This window comes from Topomyia yanbarensis, chromosome 1, assembly GCF_030247195.1.
Source record: "Topomyia yanbarensis strain Yona2022 chromosome 1, ASM3024719v1, whole genome shotgun sequence".
Classification (NCBI taxonomy): Eukaryota; Metazoa; Arthropoda; class Insecta; order Diptera; family Culicidae; genus Topomyia; species Topomyia yanbarensis.
Genome location: NC_080670.1, coordinates 27,149,880 through 27,174,645, shown reverse-complemented (window position 1 = coordinate 27,174,645; position 24,766 = coordinate 27,149,880). Strand labels below are relative to the sequence as shown.

Genomic DNA, 24,766 nt, shown 5'->3' with positions numbered 1-24,766 from the left:
ATTTCCGGGGATTCCACTGTGTGCCGGAATCCAGCAGAATGTGATGTTGCGATACAATTCCAGAGACTGTATCCAAGGGTGCTTCTTTTTTCCACTTTCAAGAGCGGCGAGGGCACTGGCTGAATCAGTGAAGATAACTGTTTGGTTGTCTGGGGGAGCCATACTAGCCCCCAAGTTTAGAGCAGCTGCTTCGGCAGAAAATATGGAGCACTGGTTCGGAAGTTGGCGGAATCGACTCTCCGATGGGGTAGTTACTCCTACACCCACTCCACTAGTCGCTCGAGATCCATCTGTATATATATGTATATAATCCTTGTACGAACTGTCTATGTGTTCTCTAAAAATTGCCTGCACTCTTTTTGGGTTATCACCTGCCCTGCATGCTTTTTTGATTTCCCAGTCGACTTTTGGTATTTTCTCATTCCACATCCTGTCTATTACGCGGTGCAAAGATTCCGCGACAGGAAGCTGTCTTTCGGTGTTTTTTTGAAAAATATTGTTGGCCAGATCTTGGGTCGAGTTTGAATTGTTTATGGTGCTTTCAAGGAAGCTTGTCAGTCGTTTACTGGCAGCCCTTGCAACCACGGCATCGAATGGTAGAATCCCAGATTCAGCACAAGCGGATAGAATCGGAGAGCTAGGAAGTAAACCGGCGGCATTCCGCGTAATATCGTTGTAGACAGGAGCTAGGATCTGCACTAAAGATGGGCTTGCACGACAGGTTAACTCGATTCCGTACAAAAGCTTAGTAGTAACGATACTGTTTCCAACTTTTAGGATTGTTCGGCGGTTGCTGGTTTGGTGACGGCTACTGATAGCTCGGACGAGCCGGCGTCTACCCTGCGTCTCTTCTTTAATCCGTCGGAAGTGTGGAACGAAGGACATCCTCCGGTCTAGTGTTATTCCCAGGATCTTTGGTTCCTTTCTGTATGGAATCTCTATATCATTTACAATAACTGGGCGGATCCACGGATGATGGCTTTCGTTGCATATGTGGGAAACGCAACATTTTTCAGTAGCCATGCTGAACCCGACTGATTCAGCCCATTTAGCGACGTGTCGAACTGCACTTTGCATTCGTATTCGTACTCGGGCTGGCGTCGCTCCTGTAACTAAAAGGACTATGTCATCTGCATATACGAATATATATATTCCTTTGGGAAGGCATGTGAACACAGAATTCATCGCTATCAAAAAAAGAGTTACTGCTAAGACGGACCCTTGCGGGACACCATTTTCTTCTTGGTAGACCCCGGATAGGATCCCACCGATTGCCACTTGGAAGCTTCGGTTGGTGAGGTATCCTTGTATGAATTTGATGAGATTCCCTGTAAAACCCCATTCATGCAGCTGCTTCAGTACGCCTTCTCGCCATACCCGGTTGTATGCTTTGGATAGATCTAAAGCCGCGATATCCACGTGTTCTCTTGATCGCCTGGCGGCGTCGAGTGTTTCTCCGAGTGATGCCAAATAAGTACCAGCTCCCTTTCCTTTCCGAAATGCGAATTGTCGATAGTCTATTAGATTTTTGTCTTCTAGAACTCCGACAAGGCGGCGGTTTACCATTCGCTCGAATACTTTTCCGGCACAGCTGGTTAGGCTGATTGGACGGTAGTCGCTTGCTTTCCTGACTTTCGGTCCTGGTTTTGGTATTGGCACAACGATGCTTTTTCCCCATGTTGCTGGGAAGGAGCCCGAGGACCAGATCTTGTTGTATGAGTTCAGGAGGGCGGTTTTAACTCGCAGAGGGAGATGTTTCAACATAGGATATCCGATTTCATCTGGACCGGATGAGGTACCTCGTCCAGTGTCCAAAGCTAGCAATAGTTCCTCCATCGTAAATGGTTTATTATAGACCTTCAAATCTCCGTCGTCTTCGAATACGGCCGGACTCGCTTCACTCCTGGCCTTGATTACCTGGAAACTTTTACTGTAGTTTCTAGTCGCTGATAAGCTTTCAAAGTAGCGACCGATCTCATCCGATATTCTAACGGGGTCGTCAGTCACGGAGTTATCGATCGCAACTGAATACCCGACGGTTCTACGCTTACCGCTAAGTGCGTTTACCCGACGCCATAGTTCCTGTACAGGGGTTTTACTGTCGATACCATCTATGAACTGTTCCCAACTTCGGTTTTTAGCTTCCCAAATCACTTTGCGACAGTTATTTCGGGCTGCTTGGAAAGCGCCCAAGAGTTCTGCTATTTTCGGATGATTTGGTGGTGTCTTTCTGAGCTTCCTCAGTGCTTTTCGACGTTCCTTGATAGCTGTTCGCGTTTCGGGGTTCCACCAGTGAACTGCGCGTCTGCCCGCTTTAGTGCTTGACCTCGGGATGCTTTCTTCTGCCGCACTAACTATTCTTTCTACCAACTCCTCTACGGAGTATTCTACATCTCGTGTGATTCGCTCCAAGCAGGAATCTTCGAATGCCTCCCAGTTCGCCTCCTGGTACTGCCATCTTCTCCTTCTCGTTGTGGTGGGTGGGGTGTCGTTGGTGGTTATCTCGATGGGGTGGTGGTCGCTACCCATTGGGTCAGGATAACTACTCCAGTTCAAGGCATTGATTAAATCGCTAGTGCAGAGCGTGACATCAATAGCCGTGGCAGTGGCTCCTCGGCAAAAGGTTCTGCTACCGTCGTTCATTACTATCAGTCCTTTCTCCTCCGCAACGTGCATTATTGATTTACCTCTGGCGTCATCACGATTGGATCCCCACGCCGTGTGATGTGCATTGAAGTCTCCTGCCAGAATGAAGGGGCGATGTAGTTGGTCGATTAAGTTTGATAGTTTGGTTTCAAAACCATCAACTCCATGGCTCGGTACGTAGATTGATATTACCGTTAATCGAAAGGTGCCTTCGATAATAGCCCCTATAGCAAGTAGAGGGGTATCTAGCTCAATGATCGTATACGGAGTATCAATGTGGATTCCCAAGCCGATTGATTGGTATATGTTTCGACCGGATTTGAGAATCCATTTGTATTGCCCGCTGAGCCAGTTGTCTGGACATCGACCTGGTGCTAAATGTGTCTCCTGGATCGCCAATGTAGTTGGGGGGTTGTTTCGTGTGAGTATTTCCAGGTCGTTTATATTATTCGATAACCCGTTGATGTTCCACTGCAGGACGATTCTTCGCAGCGGGTTGGGGTTATTAGTGCTTGCAGGGAGGAAGCAACTGCTTTGACTGGTGGTCCTATTTCGGGATGCGGGCGCCGCTCGAGTTTCTGGGAATCTTCTGTTTGAAGGGTTGTCTATTGGTGATGAGCGCGATCGCTTTTTGTTGGCAGCAGCATCGGAACCTACGGGGGGCCTTTCGACGTGTCTGGATGAGTTGGAATGAAACGTTTTACGGTTATTTCGATGCGCTGGGTTGTAGTCATCGTCACCATTGTCGTAATTCGAATTGAAGTATAGGAGTGCCGCTTGTGGGTTCTCCCAAAAGATGCCGGAAGAAGTGGCGTGTGGTGTGGTGCTGCTATCGGTGCTAAAGTAAGGTTGGTAATGTTCTTCATACTTACTGCCGTTCGTCGAAAGCGCGGGCATCTCGCTAAAGTTGTAGCTGCAGCCTGCAACGGAGGTTGTTTCGTTTGTGCGACGATCACAACTGTAAGACGCGGTGTCTCCATTTTGTCTGCTAGCGTTGTCTGGAGCGCAATGTTGTTCTATTTGACTCATATTTTCGTTTTCCTTAGCATTGGTTGTCGTGGTCAGCATGGGGTTCGTATCGGCCGCACTGGGAGGTCCTCCATCAACGGGTTGGGGTATGGCGTCCCGGATGGATTCGCTCGCCAGTTGCGCTCCCATTAAAGGGAGTGAAGGGGGTACTGCACTTTCCCCGCCTTCAAACCGATTGGTGTTATTGTTGATTTGGTTGAATGTTACGGGTGATTGTAAGTTGAATCAGTTTTGTGTTGCTGAGGAAGGAGTTTCGTTACATACTGTCTTCCTCGAGGTGCATAGTTTGGTCCACTGAAATGTTGTACGATTCTCGATCGTCGTCCGAGTCCTCAATGGTTACATTCTCATCAGAATTTAGTTGGCTATTGATAGGATCAATCTTAATGATTTGCCTTTTTGGTGGCGGACTTTCGCCAGCTTGCATTACTGTATAGATGGCCGGGCAGATAGCATTATTTTCAGTTGTGGTTTTAAGATTTCGTGATCGTTTTGGATTATTTTGTAGTGTGTCAGTGTTCATTGTGGAGTTCGCCGGAGAAGATCGTCTGGTATGGTTTCCTACCGCGGCACTATGTGCTTTTTTCGCGGCTGATGTCATCGTGATGTTTGGTTTTGAGCTTCCTGTTGGTTGACTGGCCTGTGCGATAGTAGTATTTGTTGCTTGTTGTTGGCTGAGATTTGATTGCTTAGATCGAATGTGGTGTTCCAGTTTGGCGATATAGTCTTTCATCTTCTGTAGCTCTTTGTCCTTTTCATTGATCGCCTGAATAAGTTTATCCATTTGTTCGTCCTTCTTAGTCATCATCTTGAAGATAGCATCGATCTTGTTTTGCTCGCAGGACGGCTGAGCTGGTTGGGCTGCCGTTGATGCGTAGCTCTTGCTGCCCGCAGAAACTGGTTTTCTCGCTTCCAGGAAAGGTAGATTATGGTCGATCTTCACTTTTATCACCTCCGTCTCCTCCTTATACATAGGACATTGCCTGTCGCTTGGTCGATGGTCTCCTTTGCAATTATTGCAATATTCTGCATTTTCACATGGCTCGGCGTGATTGTCACTCGAACATTTACCGCACCGTGCTGGGCCTGGGCATCTTGCTTTTGTATGACCGTATTGGAAACATCCGTAACACAACATGGGATTCGGGTAATACGGTCGGGTTCTTACGCTTAATATACCAACCTTCACGGATTGCGGGTAGGTTGTCTTTCCAAACGTCAATATGATTGTTGGTGTGTTAACTTCTGTGCCATCTATTTTCCGTTTGATTCGGCGAATGGCCGTCACGCCCTGGCTAGACAGATGGTCTAGGATCTGTTTGTCTTCGACTTCAATCAGGTCAGCGGAAGAGACTACACATCTGGTAGAATTCAAAATTGGGTGCGGAATTACAGACACGGGAGTATTGTCGATTAGTTTCGTCATATTTAGCAGTTTGGTCACTTGCTCGGGCTTCCTTACCCGTAGCGTGTAACGAGTACCTTTCGCCTCGGACGAAGCACTCTCGATGGGTCCTGCGGCATCCTCCACACTTTTACCGACGACAAAAGGATTCTTAGGTAGAACAGCATCGCCTGTTCCTTCCATCATCAGGATTGTTAGCGCACCAAATTCGTTTTGCTGGTCCATATATTCTGGTAGACGCCTACCCAATGGCGCGGGCGGGCCCCCGCTGAAGGAGGCCATCGCACTGTGCGGCCTTCCTTCTCTACCGGTTTGTCCCCTTTACTCGCTTTCAGAAAGGATTCGACTTCAGATCCGTAGAAATGTGGGCAACAGTCACCTGTTGCCTACCCCAGACAGATTCTTTTTAGCAGTTTCGCTGCTTATTCCCAAGTCTCTTCACGTCACGTCAACGCGCGGTTGTTAACTAGTTCTCGGAGGGAACGCTCGGTTACCCACAGTCCGAGTTTTTTAAAATCGACTGATCACGTGATTTGTCAAATGAATGGAAACGCACGGTGGTCCACTTTTGAACACTATGGTAACGCACTGAAGTCCACTTTACAAGTCTGTTCTCCTGGTATGTAACCGAATAAGCAGTGACAATTTTATTTTTCTGTTTTCCCCGCGGTGGTCGCGGGGCGGGTCCACGACCCTCCCCAATCAGTGGTAAGTGTACACGCGTGTTATAGGATAGCTCAAGAACTGGTAATTCGTCCGGATGGCGGAGTACCACTTCGGGGGCGTAACACCCACGACAAATACTGGAGCACTTAACTGAGTACCAACTATTATATTCTATTAGCGTACACGGAGCGATGAGAGATACGTCTTTTCGACCCGAGTTTTGCTTTCGAACTGGAGTGTGGGGTCTAAGTGAAGTCCTAAATATTTGAAGCAGTTAGTTTCCTGAATTACAGACTGTCCCATTCTTGGGTCTGGATGCACGCCTATAGCTCTTCTAGATGAACGAAACAGCATATATTTAGTTTTTGATAGGTTCAAGGAAAGAAGGTTTTCGTTGAAATACGTCGTTAGTGTTTTTAAATCCGATTCAATGTCGCGTACAATATCCAGGCAGTTGTTGTTCGGGTAGAACAACGCGGTGTCATCCGCGAATAGACGAGGAGTCCCTTTTAACCCGAGTCTACCTAGGTCTTTGATATACAATAAAAATAACAGTGGCCCAATATTACTGCCTTGGGGCACTCCTATTTCTATTGGTCTATAAGAGCTACACGAGTCTCCAATAGATACGAATTGGTTCCTATGCGACAGATAGCTACGAATAATATGATTTGCTAATCCCCTGATACCATAGCATTCTAACTTCTTAAGCAGGATTGAGTGATCCAGAGTATCGAATGCTTTTTTTAGGTCCAGAAAAAGGGCACCAACAATTCTTTTGCTATCAATTTGACTAATGATGGAGTCAATTAGATCGGTCATTGCAATTAAAGTGCTGCAGCCCTGTCTGAACCCATACTGGTAGTTGTAAATTATGTTGTGTTTGTTCAAAAACTCGAGTAGTCGAGTGATGAGCAATTTCTCAAGAATTTTATTGAAAACGCACAATGTTGAAATTGGTCTATAGTTGGAAGGTTGGTTAGGATCACCAGCTTTGAACATTGGAATTACTCGGGCTATTTTTAAACAGTCTGGGTACCTGCCGGTTTGAATTATTAAATTAAAAGCTTTGGTTAGGATATTTGCAAAAGTGGTACAGTTACTCTTAAGAACACTAGCGGGGATCTTATCAGGACCACAACTGTTATTTTTTTCGAGGCCTTTAATCAAAAGGATCACTTCGTTTATGGTTGCAGGACGCAAGAAGATTGTTTCTTGGACGTGTTGTATATTTGTAATAGGATTTGAGTTGGGACTCGTGGGAATACTGTCAGACAAATTTTTGCCAATACTAGAGAAATATTCGTTGAAAACATTACATACTTCTTTAGTCTCAGTGACTCTGATATCATTGCAAATTAGGCTGATGGGAACATCCGACTTTGAACGACCAAAAATGGTATTAATATTTTTCCAAAGTTTTGAATGAGTTGTATTGGATAGAAGGTTTTCAAAGTAGGCCTTTTTGCACCGCTTTTTCATTACATTAACTTTTTTAGTTATGTGTTGCAGAAGAGCTTTGAGGTTTTCATCATTGGGGTTATTTTTTACTCGTTTCAGATAATTACTTTTGATTTTAATCAGTGTCCACAAATCGAAATTGATCCAGGGGCAAAAAACGCCTTTACATTTAAAAGTTTTGGAGACCGTTCTAGTGTTTTCCGCAAGTAAAGAATTGTAGGTTGTGATGATATTTGTAAGACATACATCTACATCATCAATCAACTCGATGTTTTCTATGAAATTTTGGAAGTCGTTATTGAGTTTTTCATGATTGATTATTGATTTCGTCAAATTAACGGGTTCTCTTTTCACTGCAAGTTTATATGAAGATATAATTTGAACGTGATCACTAACTATGGTGTAAACCGTGTCGTTTCGTAAGCGAGCAGCATCCTCCAGTCTACAAACAACGTGATCAAGAATATTTGAACTAGCTGGGCGAGTCGGAAATGTGTTCGTACATATGAAACCATACGATTCCAGGAGAGTTTTATAACGTGAGACGACATTGTTATTCGATAGGTTAACCGGTATATTGAGATCTCCTACAATGAAACAGGGGCGCGAATTTGAAGCGGAAGCGAGAACACTTTCAAGCTTGGTAAGGAATTGACCAATATCGTAAGATGGAGGGCGATAAAAACAATGCACATCGAAATAATGTTGCATTATGCAGAGTTCGATGTGAGCATGATGAAAGCCGTTAACAACAGTGTTCAGCACTACTCTATGAGAAATATTTTTCCTGACGTAGATAGCTACTCCACCGTTCGATTGTTCTCTACAGGAAAAAATCCCATTATAGCCCCTAATTTTAAAGATATCTTCATTGCCCGACTTGATCCACGTTTCCCCGATAACAAGCACATCAATTAATTTATTGCAACGATCCAATGTTTGCAAGATTTGATCAAATTTACAAAGCTCATTCATACCCCTTATATTCCATTGCAAAATATTCAGCGATTTACTATTATTCATTGAAATACTCGCATTATAACTGTCTATATCATCGTGAAAGAAATTTTCTATATAAGCCATTGAAATGAAATGTAAATTATATGTAAAAGAGCAAAATGTTATAAAAGCAAGAAGCACTATTCCCTCGGGATATTGTTTGTTCGTTTTCTTTTGGGTGATGGAGAAATATTCGCAGGTAGCGAGTCTGCAGCGTCAGAAGAACCATTTGAGTATAGGCTAGTTATGCGGTTTAGATCATTCCGGTTTCTAATTATTTCAGGTTTTGCTTTTTCATTTTTCTTAACAAGAACAACTCCTCGACCGGACCAGACATATTTAATGTTGAGAAACTCCTGACGCTCGCGCATTTCGTTCAATAGTTCTAAGCAAAGTGGGGTTAACTCATCGCGAATCGCAACATTTGTAGGTTTGCCATTGATGACCAGGGAATCGTCGATCGAAGTAGAGATCAGTCTACCAAACTCCTTTTTTTTTGGTGAACAAAATCTCCTTCACGGTCCTATCTGTGAAAACCACTTTTATGGGAACCAAACTATTTGTTGCTTTTTTACCTGGTGACAACCTTTCGGCAGACACCACTGAGGAACGGTCTAGGTTAGCACCAATGCAATGAGCAATTTTGATAACTAATTCAACGGTATTTTCATTACAGAGGAAGGGGACTCCCAGAAAAATGGCATTGTTTGAGACGTTATCCCGAACAGTTTTGTCTAAGTTCATCTCAAGTTTGTTTACATTTTCATAAAGGCAAGATTGTTTTTTTCTTAAGGAACTTATCTCTTGTTTTAGGGCCTCGTTTTCAGATTTTAGATCTCGAAAGTCTGAGACAATTGAATCAAATTTCGTAGATAGGAAATCTTGCGAATTTTCAATAGCAGAGGTAATCGATCTAAATTCTGCCCTCAGGTTTTGCATTTCACAAGCCACAGCACTCGCGACTGTTATTTTCAGCTCTGACCCGAGAGCGGCTACAATATCACTTTTGTTAGTTTTCATTTCAATAATCTTTTTAAAAATGTCCGAACAGTTGGGTGTGCAAAAGTACATATTTTCTTTTACGCGACGAACGGCATTGCCAATGATATTGCGGCATTTGTAATGAGCGCTTTTAAAGCAGTACAAGCAGGTTACCAGTTTGTTCGAGTCAGTCTCCCTTTTTTTACATTCAATGCAAATAACATCATCAGTATCCATCGCAATTAAGACAAAAAAGAATACAATAATAAAGCACAAGGCACACTAGATTAAACAAATAAACTAAAATTGTACATCAAAACACAAAAAAACTTCACTATATTTGCTGCAAAGAAAAGTAATAACAGGCACGATGCAATTTCGGTTTCCGTGCAGAAGTGCCCAGTTTGAGCAAGCGATGTCCGATACCCACCTCAGAGGCGACGCGTCGGTACGTTCAACCTGTTCATTGAACAGGTTGCCAAGATCAGCCGACTCTAAACCCATTTTGAGTTAACAGTAGCATGATAACTATTTTAAATGAAAGTAAAAATATCCAAACCTTGAAGTTCGGCAATTTCTAGAGCATTTTTTTCAAAACGACATACCTACAATGAGTGACTCTTTGTTTGCTTTTTCTTCTGTTAATATAAAATTCGGTCGCTTTAACATTTATCCCTCAACTCTTTGCATAATATCCTAGCCAAAACCACTGTCTTTCGATCTGTACTGTGAAATAAGTGATAAGTGATATAGTTACGTCGTTAAAATCGAAAGAGAAAGAAAACAAAGAGAGTCACTCATTGTAGGTGTGTCGTTTTGAATAGAAGCTCTAGATTTGATCTGAACCATAAACCAACTCAGCGTCTCCAGCGAGTAGAATTTAGAGATTTTCTGCTTTCCCATGACCGGTTCAACCAGAAACTTGAACGTACTCTCATCGCATGCTCTGGAAGGAGCCATCTTGATGAGCGATGGATGGAAAAGCAGGGTGAGTGTCATGGGTGAATGCTTTTTCTATTCTCTTTTGCACCGGTTCAAATCAAATATTGAACCAGCGTGCATTGTTGCGATGTCCACATGGGCGTTGGAGCTGTGTGCAAAACGAGAGCGCTTTATAATTTTTAAACACATTGCGTCATAAGTTCATAGCTGTCGGTTGTACGCTTATTTTCTTGGGTAGCCTAGCAAAATGTTTCTGCCCTTGGGACATACTAGTAAGCGCGTATGTATTTAGTTGGTTCAACGATAATAATGAACCGTCTACTTTTGCTTCAAAGAAATTGTTTGTTTTTTGCATTTACATACTGAAAATATGTCTACTGATGTTATCTTGTTCTACGGTAAATTGAGCATTCTACAAGACTATTGTTGAACAATTCATTGATGGGTATTGACAACCAATTTGTTTTTCTCAGATCCGGCGAACAGTTTCCTGTCACAAATTCATTGGTCCTATTCGTTAGATGTTGGATGGAATCGACGACGAAATAAGCATATGATCAGAGAAGTAATGGAATCGAACTAGAGACGTTTCTGATCAGCTGCTTATTTCGTGACGTTTTGAGGGCCATCGTGATATATTGAACAGGTTGACGGTGGAACCACGCGTCGCCTCTGACCCACCTGCACCGATCAGAAGTGCATCTGAAAAAAAAAATAACAATATCGTTGCCACTCACAGAGCGATACAAACAATCAGCTGCGATGATGGCTGAACACCGGGGGCAAATGATCACAGTCACTACGTTGAGACAGTCTGGCACAACGACAGAGAATTACTCACACACCTACTAACTGTTTGATTACAGCAGTACGCAGCGAAAACAGTCCTAGCCGCACCGAAACCGTCCCTGATACACAAATTACCTGCTTATATCCACAGAGCTGACCCAGAACCAACCCAAAAACACACAGGCTAGTTGGCTAGTTGTATGTAGCGAGCAAGCCCTAGCCAGATGGTAGAGCACAAGTATGAGATGTGTACGGGCTGAATACAAGAGACACCCCGGCAGATGAGCGCTTACACTATACACCGATTGCGTCACTGTTACCGCTCATATGAGAGGCAAATATAGGCAAATTGACACAGCTGATCGCTACAGATACACTATCACACTATCGCACAACTCAAAAATGGTTGAATTGCGGTACGCCGAATGCGAACCGATATTCATGCACTTAATACACTATTTACCGACCAAAATAACACCAGCCTCCTATTCCTATCACTGCAGAAAATAATGAAACACTAATTGACATATATTTCACCAACAAAACACTTAAAAAACACACGCAAATTAACGAAAGTGTAGGGACTCTAAATGACTTGCGTTAACCACCAAAGAGCAGTGCAGCCAAAAAAAAAATTTCTCTCTTTCTCCTGTTTATTCCTTCATATTATTTAAGTTGTCATCTTGCGTCGACCTCCAAGGCCGGCGCATAAATTAACTCTCCTGAAAAAGAATCCAGCTAATGGTACAAAGAATGTCGAGGCCTGATTCGTCATCAAAAGCCCCGAGTTTTCGTTAAAAATCATATACATTGGTCCGAAAATGTATCTGATTTTCTTTCCGATCGAAGATTATCGCCCAAAAATTTTGGGAATTTAAAAAAAAAAAATCGCGCAGAAGTTTTCAGCCGTGACACTCGAAAGTTCGCCTAAATAAGCTCAGAATTGCGATATTCTCTCTAACGCAAGCTCAGAATTGCGATATTCTCTCTAGCGCAAGCAAATGTCTTTTATGAAGGACAACTGGGTCTACATGCCTGCCCACAAAGTTAAGATTGACGGTGTGGCTGTTTCAAGCACCCCTTGCTCTAATAGGCGAGGATTGAGGATGGCAATCGCACAGAACGGGACAAAATTATGTGTACCTGTTTGTATATTCCTATCGGGTGATCTTTGTAGGGATTTTATAGTATAATTACGTCTGCCTGCTCGGCTATTTGTACCTCGCGTCGTGCATTGCACTAAATATATGCAAATGAGCAATTGTCGCAATAAGATTCAGTGTGGCAAGTGCGAAGAAAGTCATTAAGACGACTTTTGCATTGAGAATGCTGAAAAATGTGCCTATTGTGGGAAGCGTACGTCTCCGACGATCCCCTCATGATAACACATGTTAATCTCCAACAAACTATTGACTGATGAGATAATTTAAAAACTTTCTCTTGATAGGCTGACAAATATAACGGTTCGATTTAAACAGCTACTGGTTTTAGAAATTTGAGTTCAAACGATGAGATTCCTGCGCATCATGGAATAGCAAAAATCTCAAACATTTTAACCAGAAATTCAACTTAGTGCTGAACCGGTTGGACTCTGGTATCTTGATGTTATTGCGGAACTCCTTCCGACACCAAGGAGACTTCAAGTCTAACGGTACGGCGTCAGGTTGTCTTCGCAATGATAATCGATCTAGCTTAGTTCACGGCCTTCGTTACAGCTTTAAGGAGGTGGCCCATTCTCTGAGGTCGATGAGATTGAAAAACTAAAACCAGAAAATTATACACGAGAAGTCACATACACGTAACAAACACCTAAATATACAAATGCTTGAGCCCTTCGCGACCATCCACGGCACCTACACCCGCGATCTCGTAAACATGATAACATCCCGGTGATAAAGTGAATGTCTCAGCTCCTATAAATTTTCAAACGCGATCTCAAGCGTGAACCTAAAAACTTCCGCGGTTGCACGATCATGAATCGGTCACCTCCGGATGTTTCTATCCGTGATATCAACAGACTAGATCCATGCCTTAAATTGGATCAATTTAAAAAAAAAGAAATCTCTCATATCCACTGGACCCCATGTTACATGGCGACATAATCGTGGACTCTAATGATATGGGGTAAATTACTCCCTGGCAGAATGTGAATTGTACACAGAAAACTAACTATCAGAATGAAGGTCCGCGTGACCATCCAAGAACGCACGCGTATATAGAAATTGCCACACGGTTACAAAATCCAGTTTTGTACAGGTGAGGTCACATGAACGCGAGCACACGTGACAAACACGTTAATATGCGAACGCTTAAGCCGTTCGCGATTAACAACGCACACCTACGTTCGCGATCGCGCAAGCTTAATAACACCCCGGTAATAAGGAGAACGTTTTACCACTTAAGAAGTTTCAAACGCGAACCTACTAACGTCCGTTTTCGCGCGCTCATGAATCGGCCACGTCCGGAAACCATTACTCTCTGTCCTAATAACTTAGGTCCATACATTCAGTAGGACCAATCAAAAAATAAAGTTCATATCCACTAGACAACACGTTCCATGGCGACATCACCGGGAACTCTATTGATATAAAAGATCTCACTTTCTTCTAGCATCTGAGCCGTACACCAAAAACTAAGTATTAGATTCACGGTCGAATTTATACACGCGAAGTTACATACACGTTAGCACACACGACATACAAACGCACACACGATCGAACTCGTTAACGTACAAATGCTCGAGACCTTCGCGATGATATATGCGATCGCGAGTCCCTACGCCCGCACATACCTGAACCGTACAATAAATGTCACATTCAGAATCACGGCCCGCTACAATTGGCCTGAAGCAGTGTGTTAGTGGCGCCATTACCTGTCTCGTTTGCAAATTGTAGTATGTGATTCTGACGGGGAGCCCTTCCGAAAACCTAGCTCTTCGGCTCCAGTAGGACAACAGTCGAAAAAAAAAATTTATGAGTAGCGACAGATTTCGAGCTATGGCATTCTTCCATTGCGAAAACATTGGCAGTTTTTATCCAAATCGGTGGGAACCGAGTCTAGTCGTTTACAGATTCGACAGCGAATTGCTTCGCAGCCTCTCTTGACCAGAGAGCTGCCATAAAATCGTTTGTTCGTAATATCTGAGACACCACAATTAAAAAGCTGCTGTAATTAACTTTGACTTTTTAATTAGCCACTTGCTTTGCATTGGCAGACCCCCCGCAGGATACCATATAGACTGCGCGCAAATTGATTGCTGTCATTTGCCAACACCAGCCGAACGTGAAGTGAAAATTTACAAAACCACACTCCGCAAGCGTTCCACTGCCGATCCGCACGGTGCTTTCGCGCGTGCTATATTGGCCACCTCTCGCTGAAAGCACAATCGGTACAGAAATAAAACCATAACAATCCACTTTCGAGAAGACTCGCCGATGCTTCCTTGGCCTTCACGTTCTTCGATTCCCTCTGTAGGCCGCGCGGGTTCGGCGCGTCTTCCCTCGTCCAGTTTTGTCTCCTCCTTATGCCGCTCCTTATGAAGCTTGCCAAGTGTAAATGGGAAATAAATGCTTTCTGTGTTCACCCGGGTACCTAACCAAGTGGATAATCCCCGAAAGCGAACGCTTCAAGAAAGCAAGAAGGAACGTCTGTACCGGTCAATTCCGACCCCGCCGTTACCGTTCACCTTGCCTATCTCGAATGAGAAATGAGAAAAACAAAAACTATGGCAGTGGTGTAGCCAAGGTGGGGTGCATATATTTATGAACATTTCAACAATGTTAGTTGTATTATAACCGCTCTTGAACTATGTCCTTCAGTTTAGCGAAAGAAGACAAAGTTTCCGCCGAATATTCATTTATTCATTTGTTTCATCTTAATCTAACTTAAGACGATCGCACAATGTATTTCATATTGCGCGGAAAAAAACCCATTCAAACAATCATCAAATGCGTGGAAAACAAACACCCCTTGCATTAAGTTGCAAACAGTGATTAACAAAATTATACTGTGGGCGTGGACTCATTTCTGAAAAGCAAATTCTCTGATCGTCCGTATTTTTCTAGGTCTGCTTATGAACGTTCCAAATTACTCAATTAACCAGGTTTATTTATTGTTAATTGATTGGATTTCTGTTTTTATTTATTTTATTGTTAATTGATTGCGATTTCTGTTTCTATTAAATTACAAAATATTTTCGGTGGAAGCATCTCTTCTAACACTTCCACTTCAGCTAATATCCTTCAATACTTTCCTTGCAACATCCTTAATCTCGCTTTAAATACCCCAAAACCGAAGGGTGGTGTGTCAAAACGTCCCGACTGCGTCATAACATCCGAGGACGGATGTGCGTCGTAATGTCCCGGACTTAATGACGCACATAAGAACTGCGTCGTGACGTCCCAGTTCATAAGGTCCCAAATAAAGTCGCGTCATAATATCCGAAAACGGGTATGCGTCGTAAGCTCCTGGATTTTATGACGCACACTTCTTTTCAGATCTTATGACCCACCCCTTGTGCGTCACAATAACCCGGACGTTATGACGCACGTTTGTTTTCGGATCTTATGTGGCTGTATGACCTGGGGCGTTATGACGCAGTACCTGTGCGTCAAAATGTCCGAAACAAAAACAATGAGTGCGCCATATTATCCCGGACTTTATGACGCAATACCTTTTCGCCATAACATCTCAATATCAGTGTACGCCAATAAGATCCCAGACCTTATGACGTAGGACTACTTTCAGATGTTGTGACACAAGAATAACTTCGGATGTTATGACGCATTCTTGCTTTCGGCTCTTACGACACACTCTCGTACGTCATAATATCCTCTGTAAGTGCGTCACAGTGTTCAACATGTTCATTGTGACATGAAATCCGAAAAGGACAGTGCGTCATAACGTCTAGGACATTATGATGCACAACAGGTACGTCATAACATCCGAAGACGGATCTGCGTCCTATGGTCCCGGACTTTATGACGCATATTTATTTTCGAATCTTATCGACTATATTCACAAGGTATCTTCGGACGAATTATTCGTAAGAATATTCCCCACAACCTGATAAAAATTAAAATTGGGCGTGGCTTACTACGATCAAACTAAAAAAATTAACTTTTTATGCTGACGAGGTAGAAAGTTGGTGTCTTCGACAATGTTTTAGAAATGCTCATTACGAAGAATTTTGTTGAACAACTTGAACTTGTAGAACTTAAAGTTACCGACTTATAAAGCGCTTTCTATGCCAACACCCTTGAATTTAGTTTTTTTTAAATATAACTTTTTCCACTGTGACTTTTCCCTCGGTATGATACTGTACCTTGATGTGGTCCGGGGGCTTTTCCACCAAAGCAGTATTACAGTGATTATATCACAGAAACTTGGGATACGATTAATTTCTTTTTAGTTAAGCTACATTGTGATCAATTTTAGTACTTAACTTGGCGACCTTTATTATTCACTGTCATGGTCAAATAATATACAATGTGGGTTTAGGGCCTTTTGTTGCTATATTTTCAATTAGATCCATGCTAACACTCACTAACTCAAATTGCTTATTCTCTCATATACACTAACAATCTCTCATTCCAAACGTACAAACGTGGCCTTCGCGATAACACAAACCTGGACACAAATACGAACGACCGCGATCTCGCCAATATTCAAACACCCCGTTTGATTAGGTGAACGTTGGAACCTAAGAACCTAAGCTCGCGCAATCATCAATCGGCCACGTCCGGAAGTCTCCGCCCTTGATCCTAGCAGCCCAAATTCATGCCTTTAGTTGGACCAATAGAAATAAAAACTAGACAAGACGTCCACGCGCGATCATTGAAGAATACGCGAACATGCGAATGGCCACACGCTTATAAAAATAATGTGTCCACGCGAAATTACATACATACTAGCACACGTGACAAAATCGTCCACAAAATTTTTACATGCGGTCTTCAACGACATTTTTGCATGCAGTCTTCAGCAATAATTAAATTTTTACATACAGTCTTCAACAATATTATGTGGTTTTAATACCTCAACATTTGTCTGGAGCATAGTTTGCACGAAAAATCACAGTGAACAAAGTTATATTAAAAAATTAAATTTATTTAATTTTTCTAGGGGTTGCCCTAGAAAAACGCTTTATAAATCGATAACCTTAAGTTCTGCAAGTTCAAAATTCTTCATTATGAGCATTTCAAAAACTTTGTCGAAGACGCCAACTTTCTACCTCGTCAGCATAAAAAGTATTTTGTTTTTAGTTTGATCGTAGTAAGCCAAGCCTAATTTTGCTTTTTATCAGGTTGTGGGGAATATTCTTACGAATAATTCGTCCAAAGATACCTTGTGAATATATTCGATGGTTTTGCATCTAGTGAATTTAGTTCACGTTTTTGGCATTTGCGACCACTGTGCGCTGCCGGCTGGCTCGTGGTGGATTCGGATTGGTTTGTAGTAGTTGTTAAGCCACCTAACTAAACCTTGTATCTCGTTATCCTCATCCATCCCCCGGGCAACTTCACTACTGTTGCTAATATCGAAGCTAATATCGTTTTGAACACCTGAGAAGAAGTTCCAAAAAGTATCTTCCCTAATAGAGCTCACTTCTTCGTAATTTGACTTGCGCTGGTTAATTGCGTAATCAGAGATACGCGGCGTCAGATCGCGTAGTCGTACTTCGGCCTAATCATTATCCATATATACGGGATCGCTGACAATAATCTTTTTCATATTCGATGTCATGCTGCGTGTTGTTTCGCGAAACGAACGACTCTAATTTAGTAATTCTTCTGAACATAATCTGTACATTACGAATCAAATGGTTGAATTGCAGGGTGTGAACATTGCTACATCGAGCTTCATATTCACTATTAACAACTGTTACACTTCCCGAATAGACGGTCTTACGGAGCATGTGTAAAACTTAACAACAGTACAGCTTGCCAACAGTGCGGCAGCTATTTGCTTACGATCGTCACTATTCACACGAAAATAAAATTTGGCTTTTGAAAATAGACAAAGCGACGTGCGGGTAGATTTGATTGCTTACCCTGCTATATGAGCGGATCGATTTTTAGCTTCCTAACTAAGCAAGCTGAGAAGCCAGTCTATTCCCTTGTTTTTTTTCCGTCGGCCTCTGTCCGCACTGAGTGTCAACTACCGACGCCAGAGAGGCTACTCCTACATCTGCATCCTAGCTATTGACCCATTAACACATGGACCGAGCTAATGGCGTTACTTCCCTTCTGAAGGAAGGCGTGACCACCGATTTTTCGCCCCAGAGATTGAACCCAGACCTACTGGGGTGAGTGGCAGTCACGCTTACCACTCACCTTCCGGTGCCATCTGATACTATCAATTTATGCTTATTTCCTGTTGTATTCAAATAATTAAAACATTCTGTCTGATTCTGATTGAATTAGTTTCAGTAAAAATAAGGAATAATGAGTCTAGAATGGTAGTATTTTAACTAATCAAATAACAGACGCATACAAAGCAGTTATTTTCCACACAGTGTGTTAGATCTTCATAAATATCAATCAGCAGACTGCTGATTGATTTTTATAAAGATCTAACACACGGTGTGGAAAAAGCTGCTTTTTTCGTTTTCGATTTTTGCCCATTCTCTGTACAACCTTAACCTCATTAAATTTACGGCTTTCACTTTGAGCGCAATAGATTATGGCAATAGCGTGGAAACTCCTCACACGAACATAGTAAAGCACTCAACTGTATTGACATACCATTATTACTCTTAAACTAGGTGGGGGTGATTAGTTTAAGATTCAACGGAGAACACCTCAAACAGCTGCCAGTATTGAAAACAAAAAAGCAGGTTTTTTCTCCGCCATTGAAAAAATGTTCATTAAAATTAATCAGCAGTACTCTAATAATACCCCGACTACGGCCGATTTTTGACGCTTTCTCAGTTGAACCTTAATTTGATAAAAAGATTTTTTTAAATTTAGTTTTGGTTAGGCAGAGAGTTTTAGTTTGTTTGCCAATCATAATTCAATATTTAAAAAAAATGGGTAGGGGGGGTCGGTTTTCTAATCTTCCGGTTATTACATCGCAATATTCTTAGTATGTATCACAAACATAATGATGTGACACCAGGTGCTAAAAGTTTGGGTTGTCTGCCCTATAGATGTCACCAAAGCATATAATCCGCATCTGCTTGAAGAAAAATGAAACATTAAATTGCAATATTTGCGAAGTTTCAGTATCTCAGTACGTCTAAGTATGAATTAAGCACGCTTCGTTTTTTACAGATGACACCGACAAATCAGCTAAAAAGTCTATGGTTTGGCAAGCCCTTTGAGCTTGCGGAATGCTTTTCAATACATAGGTTACAACAGAGACAATGAAACCCGATTTTAAGCACGTGAGCCCCTACATCGGCGTCTGTTGGCCATGATCCGCAAGCGTAATGATACAGTACTGTGCTTCCAGGACAAGAGCACGGTTGAGCAATCGAAACTTTCTGGACCCCAAATCGAAGCATTCTTGCGGAGAAATGATAATGCAGCGTATTCTGTCACACAGTAGACATAAAGTGGCCAAAAAAAATCGAAAAAAAATTTTGCAGCGCAATATCAAAGATGACGATCGACCGAATCCTGGAATTGTCACGTTGAACTGTGAGAGAATGCACAAAAAAGTTGAATAATATTATGCGAGACAAAAATGTTCTTCGTTTCAACCAAAAATATATGAACAATTAAATTGAAAATCAATATGACAAATATTGTACCAGTCATGCTAGTGACACTCTGCACCCGACATGCAACAATGTTAGTTTAGAATTGTATAATTGCTCACTCATTTTACCTGGTAGTGTTACCGCCATAATTCAATGCCTCGTCGGGCACGATTCTTTCTATAAGCTAGCGAACGTTCTAGTCTTCCAGGTATTTTAACAAATTACTCTAAAAATGTTTTTCTCCCCGGAGTCACACCTGGCTCGACTACACTAGCGCACAGTGAAGCTCGAGAATCGCGCCACAGTGTAACAAAAGTTGTTTATCAGACAAATTCCTACTAACGCTCCAAACCAGTCCCAAGATCGCGCTCTGTGGCGACATTCATCATATGCTGTCTGTGTTCACCCTGATTGCGGTAAATCGTCTATATTTTCTATGGCCGCAATCTGTCTTCCCATATTGTGTTTGTAATACGCAAGTGATCACGAGGCGATATTCTATCGAGGCAAACCCGAGCAGCAGCACAAAGCACAAAGTTTTTTTTTTCTCTTGTTCCACCGGTAATCATTTGGTCCTTCAAAGTTCGTTGAGCCGCCCGCAGAGGCGGCCCAGTCAATGGCGGCGGGGCCAGGTTCCCCCCGAGGGAGAGGGTATACAAACAACGGTACCAGCGTCGGCTGTTTTTCGAGAAGCTTGTATCGGTGTACTCCAAGCTAGGGAGACGCGCAAATAGAAAAACGTCACGTCACACATGCTTCTAGGAAGTGACAGAAGCGCTTAACTTAACACGCCGCCGTTTGGTTCTTTGTTTGTGGATGAGTAGCTCTGGATATGGTAGTGTGGTTTGTGTGAACTGCTGTTGCCGTGTCGCCGCCGCCAGTCGCCACCATAACTATTACCACGCGTATCGACCTGCAGCAGAGCAGATCAGGGGCAGAGGGAGGTCGACCAACCGACGACCGACCGACCGCGTCAATTTGAACAAGCGGAAATGAAACGAACTCATTTGAATACCTGAATGGAAGAGTGTGGGAGGTAGTAGATGAGGATCGGATGGGAGCGGTGGACAGGGTCGGGGTCGATTAACGAGCGAAGATTTAAATTGGATATGGAACTTGATTTTGATGGATTTGGTTGATGTTTCGTTGTCGTCGTCGTCGCCGTTGGGCGCTCTTGGGGGTAATCACTCATTTTCTTTTGTGGTTGTAAACGGATAAATAGCATAGATTCACTCCTCTCGTGCGGTGCAATAGGAAATAACCTACCCTCCTGTTTGATAGACAATGAAATTAATCATTCCAGAAGAAATTAAGTATATGACTAATCTATTTATTTTTTGTTTCAGATATTGACGAAAAATCAATTGGATTTAATTACTTTAGTTGCAGCTAACGGTGAGTCTCTGGTACATTTTCATGTATTATTCTTTTATTATAGGATGGAAGGCACATGCATTGGAGAGAGTTCATAAAAGTATAAGTACATTACAATTCCCACTCGCATACTGTTTCAAAAGGTTTAGCAGAAGATTTTTAGCGTACAGGACAGTTTCAGAACTAGATCTGTTAATTAAGTTGTATGAAGATAAAAACACAGGAAAGACAAAGTTATTATCCCAATTTAAGTCAAAAATCATCTGTTAAATCTGAATATCTGGCAACACTTGCTGTAGTGTCGTCGATCGCTTCTAGAACATGACATCAAAAAGCAAATACTTTCGAAACGACTTAACGTCCAAGAAATTTATGATTGTTTCGTGCTTCGGGTGAATGATTTGTTCGCCCTACAATCTTATCAGCTAGCCCTCCGGCACGTGTAAGTTATTATATATTTGCTGCCTATCGTTACTGCAAACCGAGCAGTTGACGAGACACAATAGCCGCGCGCTCATCTACGTCGTAGGGAAGGTCTCTATACGTGTACGTATACGTACACCGAGCTTCCTTGGCTTGGCACGGCACGAGTGTAAACTAGTTCACAAAACATATTGAGTAAGGTCGTACGGTTTACAGGCAAACAGATCCTCTAGCTTGGCTTTGATGTTTTATGGTTGTTTGAAATTTGCTTCGACCTATAATAATGGAGTTTGCGAACGCGGTCGCATAGTTGACAGCGTAAAATATTTTCAGAAAAAAAAATCCTGTTCACACTGAAGACACCTTCCTCGTCTTTGGAGTTTTAATCTTTTTTAGACGTGGATTTCATACCAGTTCCAGACTGACGCGTTTCGTAAAGTAACCTTCTAAATTCGAAACCTCGAAACGGATTAGCATCTAAACGAGTTGTCCGAATCGGACGACCAACTTTTATCATCACCAATACAAGGGAGGAAGCATTATGAATGCACTGTACACAGGAAGCGAGCGGCAGTACGGTGTACGATAATGGATGCAGGCTGGCATCGGTCGCGTCCGATGATGACAAAGAGATCCACGCCGTTGATGATGATGACGATGATGGTTGGGGTGGTGATGGTGTTGTCTCACAATGTCCTTGACACCGGTCGAACTTCTTCTCGTTGAAAGACACATCCGGGGATAAAGAAAGGAAGGTTCGTTTTTTCCTTGTGCTGGGTCAGGACCGACTGTTCTTTTTTATATTCGATAGAGTCTTTTTGGGGGATTTGTAAGATGTGTTGGGGATAATTCTTGTTGTCTAGTCGCTGTGATAGAGTATAGATCGATTATGTCAGTTTACAAAAGAAAATCTTTATTTTCACGTCTCACATGATTTTTATGCATTGCACACGAAAAAAGTTAAACAAATGTTTGTGTTTGGTTTGTAAGGGACAAGACGATGTTTGGTAAGATTCTGAAGTTTGAAGTATATATACATAGCTTCGATTTCGCCAATCAACTACTTAAATTTAAGATACTGGAATGCTTTTTTCTGCAACATTTTCAAAGAATCTTTTGAATTTTACGTAGTAGTTCAGATACAAAATATTCTGCTAAGTTGAAAAAATTGAACACCTGTATATTGCATAATTAAACAGTTGTCTAATAATATCAAATTTCATCTTCGTCTCCTCAACATCTGGCATCGACCTGGCAACTGGATAGACAATAAATCCAACGTAACACAACTTGTGTTCGTGAATCAATTGACTGGTGCCCAAGTGATGTTATGGAATCACAAAAACTCTTAATTGCTGATGATATCAGGGCCTGGTTCAGCAAACGAATCAATGCGATGCGCTTTTGCGCGTGAAGAACACAACACATATAATTTAGTAAGGCATGGATTGTGTTTCGACTTTGTCTGTCTTGTCTGTATAATGGCATCGACTTGGCAACCAGATCTTAATGTTTTTTTTTAAATAAGCGAAGATAAGGAAAGATAGCAGTGTCATTTCCAGGTACACACCAAATTATTGTTCGAAAGTCGAAAAGAAAAAAAGACCAGAAGACAACGCTACGGCTCTGCTAGCCTTTCAGATCTATTCATTATAAAAGGTGTCTGAGTTGCACGACACGAACATATCAACATATCATATCAAAGACTTCAAATTAAAATATACCGAAAATTATTGCAAAATTTATCACTTGGTTTCTCAGTACCATAGTAGTATACGTGAGACAGAGACACTTAAAACCAGGAGCTGTTTTAAGCCTTTACAAGGAATCTCCTCAGCCTATAGTTTTAAGGAGCAGTAAAAGATGTCCCACATGGGAATTATCAGTGCGACATTCTTCCTGAGACAAAAGACCACAATAATTTGTCGTGGTTGGTGGCCAACCTCTCTTTAGTATTTCTTCAAAATAGTAGTTAGAGCGTTGTTTAAGGTTCAACTGAGAAAGCTTGGAAAAAGCAATTTTTTCTCACACCATTGGAAAACTTCATGAAAATCCTTCACTAATACTCTACCAATGTCCCGAACACCTTGATTCATTTTCATGAAAATTTTTCCAGCGGTGTGAGAAAAAACTGCTTTTTTCGTTTTCCAAGATGGCCGCTTATTGAGGCGTTCTCAGTTGAACCTCAAGGGAGCGATTCAAATTCCTAGGGCGCTGTTTATATGCGGGTCATGGTAATAGATCATGTAGAATCTCCCCGTAATAAGCCCACTTTTCAGCGTTCGCAATGCAAGAATCATCCCCGTGATCTTTCTGCACGATTGTCATACCTTATTGATACAATGGCCCGTTTACTTGTATTTAGTGCAATGATACAATGCATTACGCGCGGTATAAACAGTTGAACATGCAGATGATCCTTGTTCAAGAATCAAACCGGAACCAGTCCCGACAAAGGTCACCCGAGCGGAGTTGAGAACGGAACACACCATTTGTGATTGTCATTCAAAATATTCATTCGATGGAGCAAGTGGTCTTTGAAACATGCTTGAGTGGATCCACGCATCGGTGACCACACCGTCGATCTCAACTTTGTGAGCGGGCATGTTCACACTGTAGTCCGCCAGTAACGTAACGTCAGTTGCTTGCTACTATTTTGTACTTATCTGGACGAATTGCGAGAGCTGTCTCGGCGGAATATTACCGCGTCGGATCTTTGAAATCTTTAGACTAGTTAGCGGATTACCTTTGATTCGAAAGATATGATCCGATCGAGTTCAATGTGTTTGATTTCAAAATAGAAAGTCGGAGTCTGAAGACGGATTTTGGATATGTTGACAATATATAATAACTATCATTATATAATATAATAACAACATTTTGGAAATTATGTTTTATTGATATAGGTAATATAACGAAAATTTGATTCTTCATTTCAAAAACCCTTCTGAAATATTTCCTTTTTTACAACATGAGCTGTTTTCAGAGACTAGATGCAGCATTTCTAGCGTATTACAACACATGATTATAATTTTTAATGCGGTTAAAAACAGTTTGCAGGTACCCAACAAAGCTTCAGTACCAGAAAAAAAAGTTATAAATTCGCCACGTCTTCCCTCTCCGCTTGAACCGCAGCCATGAACAAAAATAAAAGAAGAAAAAACCCATTAATCCTTGAACCCGATTACAGTGCTATTTTGGAAGCAAGGGACTACCAGTGTAAAATGAATAACCCCCACAGAAGGCTCACCATCACGAGGCCAGCCAGCGTGAAGCTACCACCCGTCTTGTGCCTTGTAGCTGTAGTAGCAGCAGCAGCAGCTCGTTCTCTAATCTTCAATGGAGGG

The 24,766-nt window shown here is 42.1% G+C and overlaps 2 protein-coding genes across 2 annotated transcripts in view; one reads left to right on the top strand and one right to left on the bottom strand.

Annotated features, from left to right (window-relative positions):
• Positions 1 to 24,766, top strand: part of LOC131677160 (AN1-type zinc finger protein 6) — an 88,816-nt gene that overhangs the window by 5,986 nt on the left and 58,064 nt on the right. The window contains exon 3 of the mRNA XM_058956833.1: positions 20,969 to 21,017. The gene's annotated coding sequence lies outside the window, so the exon portion shown is untranslated. The remainder of the gene's footprint in view (positions 1 to 20,968; positions 21,018 to 24,766) is intronic.
• LOC131677159 (uncharacterized) lies at positions 3,889 to 5,129 on the bottom strand. Its single transcript, XM_058956831.1, has one exon. The coding sequence runs from the start codon at positions 5,099 to 5,101 to the stop codon at positions 3,932 to 3,934; it is 1,170 nt and encodes a 389-aa protein (XP_058812814.1). The 5' UTR covers positions 5,102 to 5,129; the 3' UTR covers positions 3,889 to 3,931.

Coding starts and splice junctions, on each gene's coding strand:
- LOC131677159 (XM_058956831.1), bottom strand. CDS start 5,101: ATGACGAAACTAATCGACAATACTCCCGTGTCTGTAATTCCGCACCCA.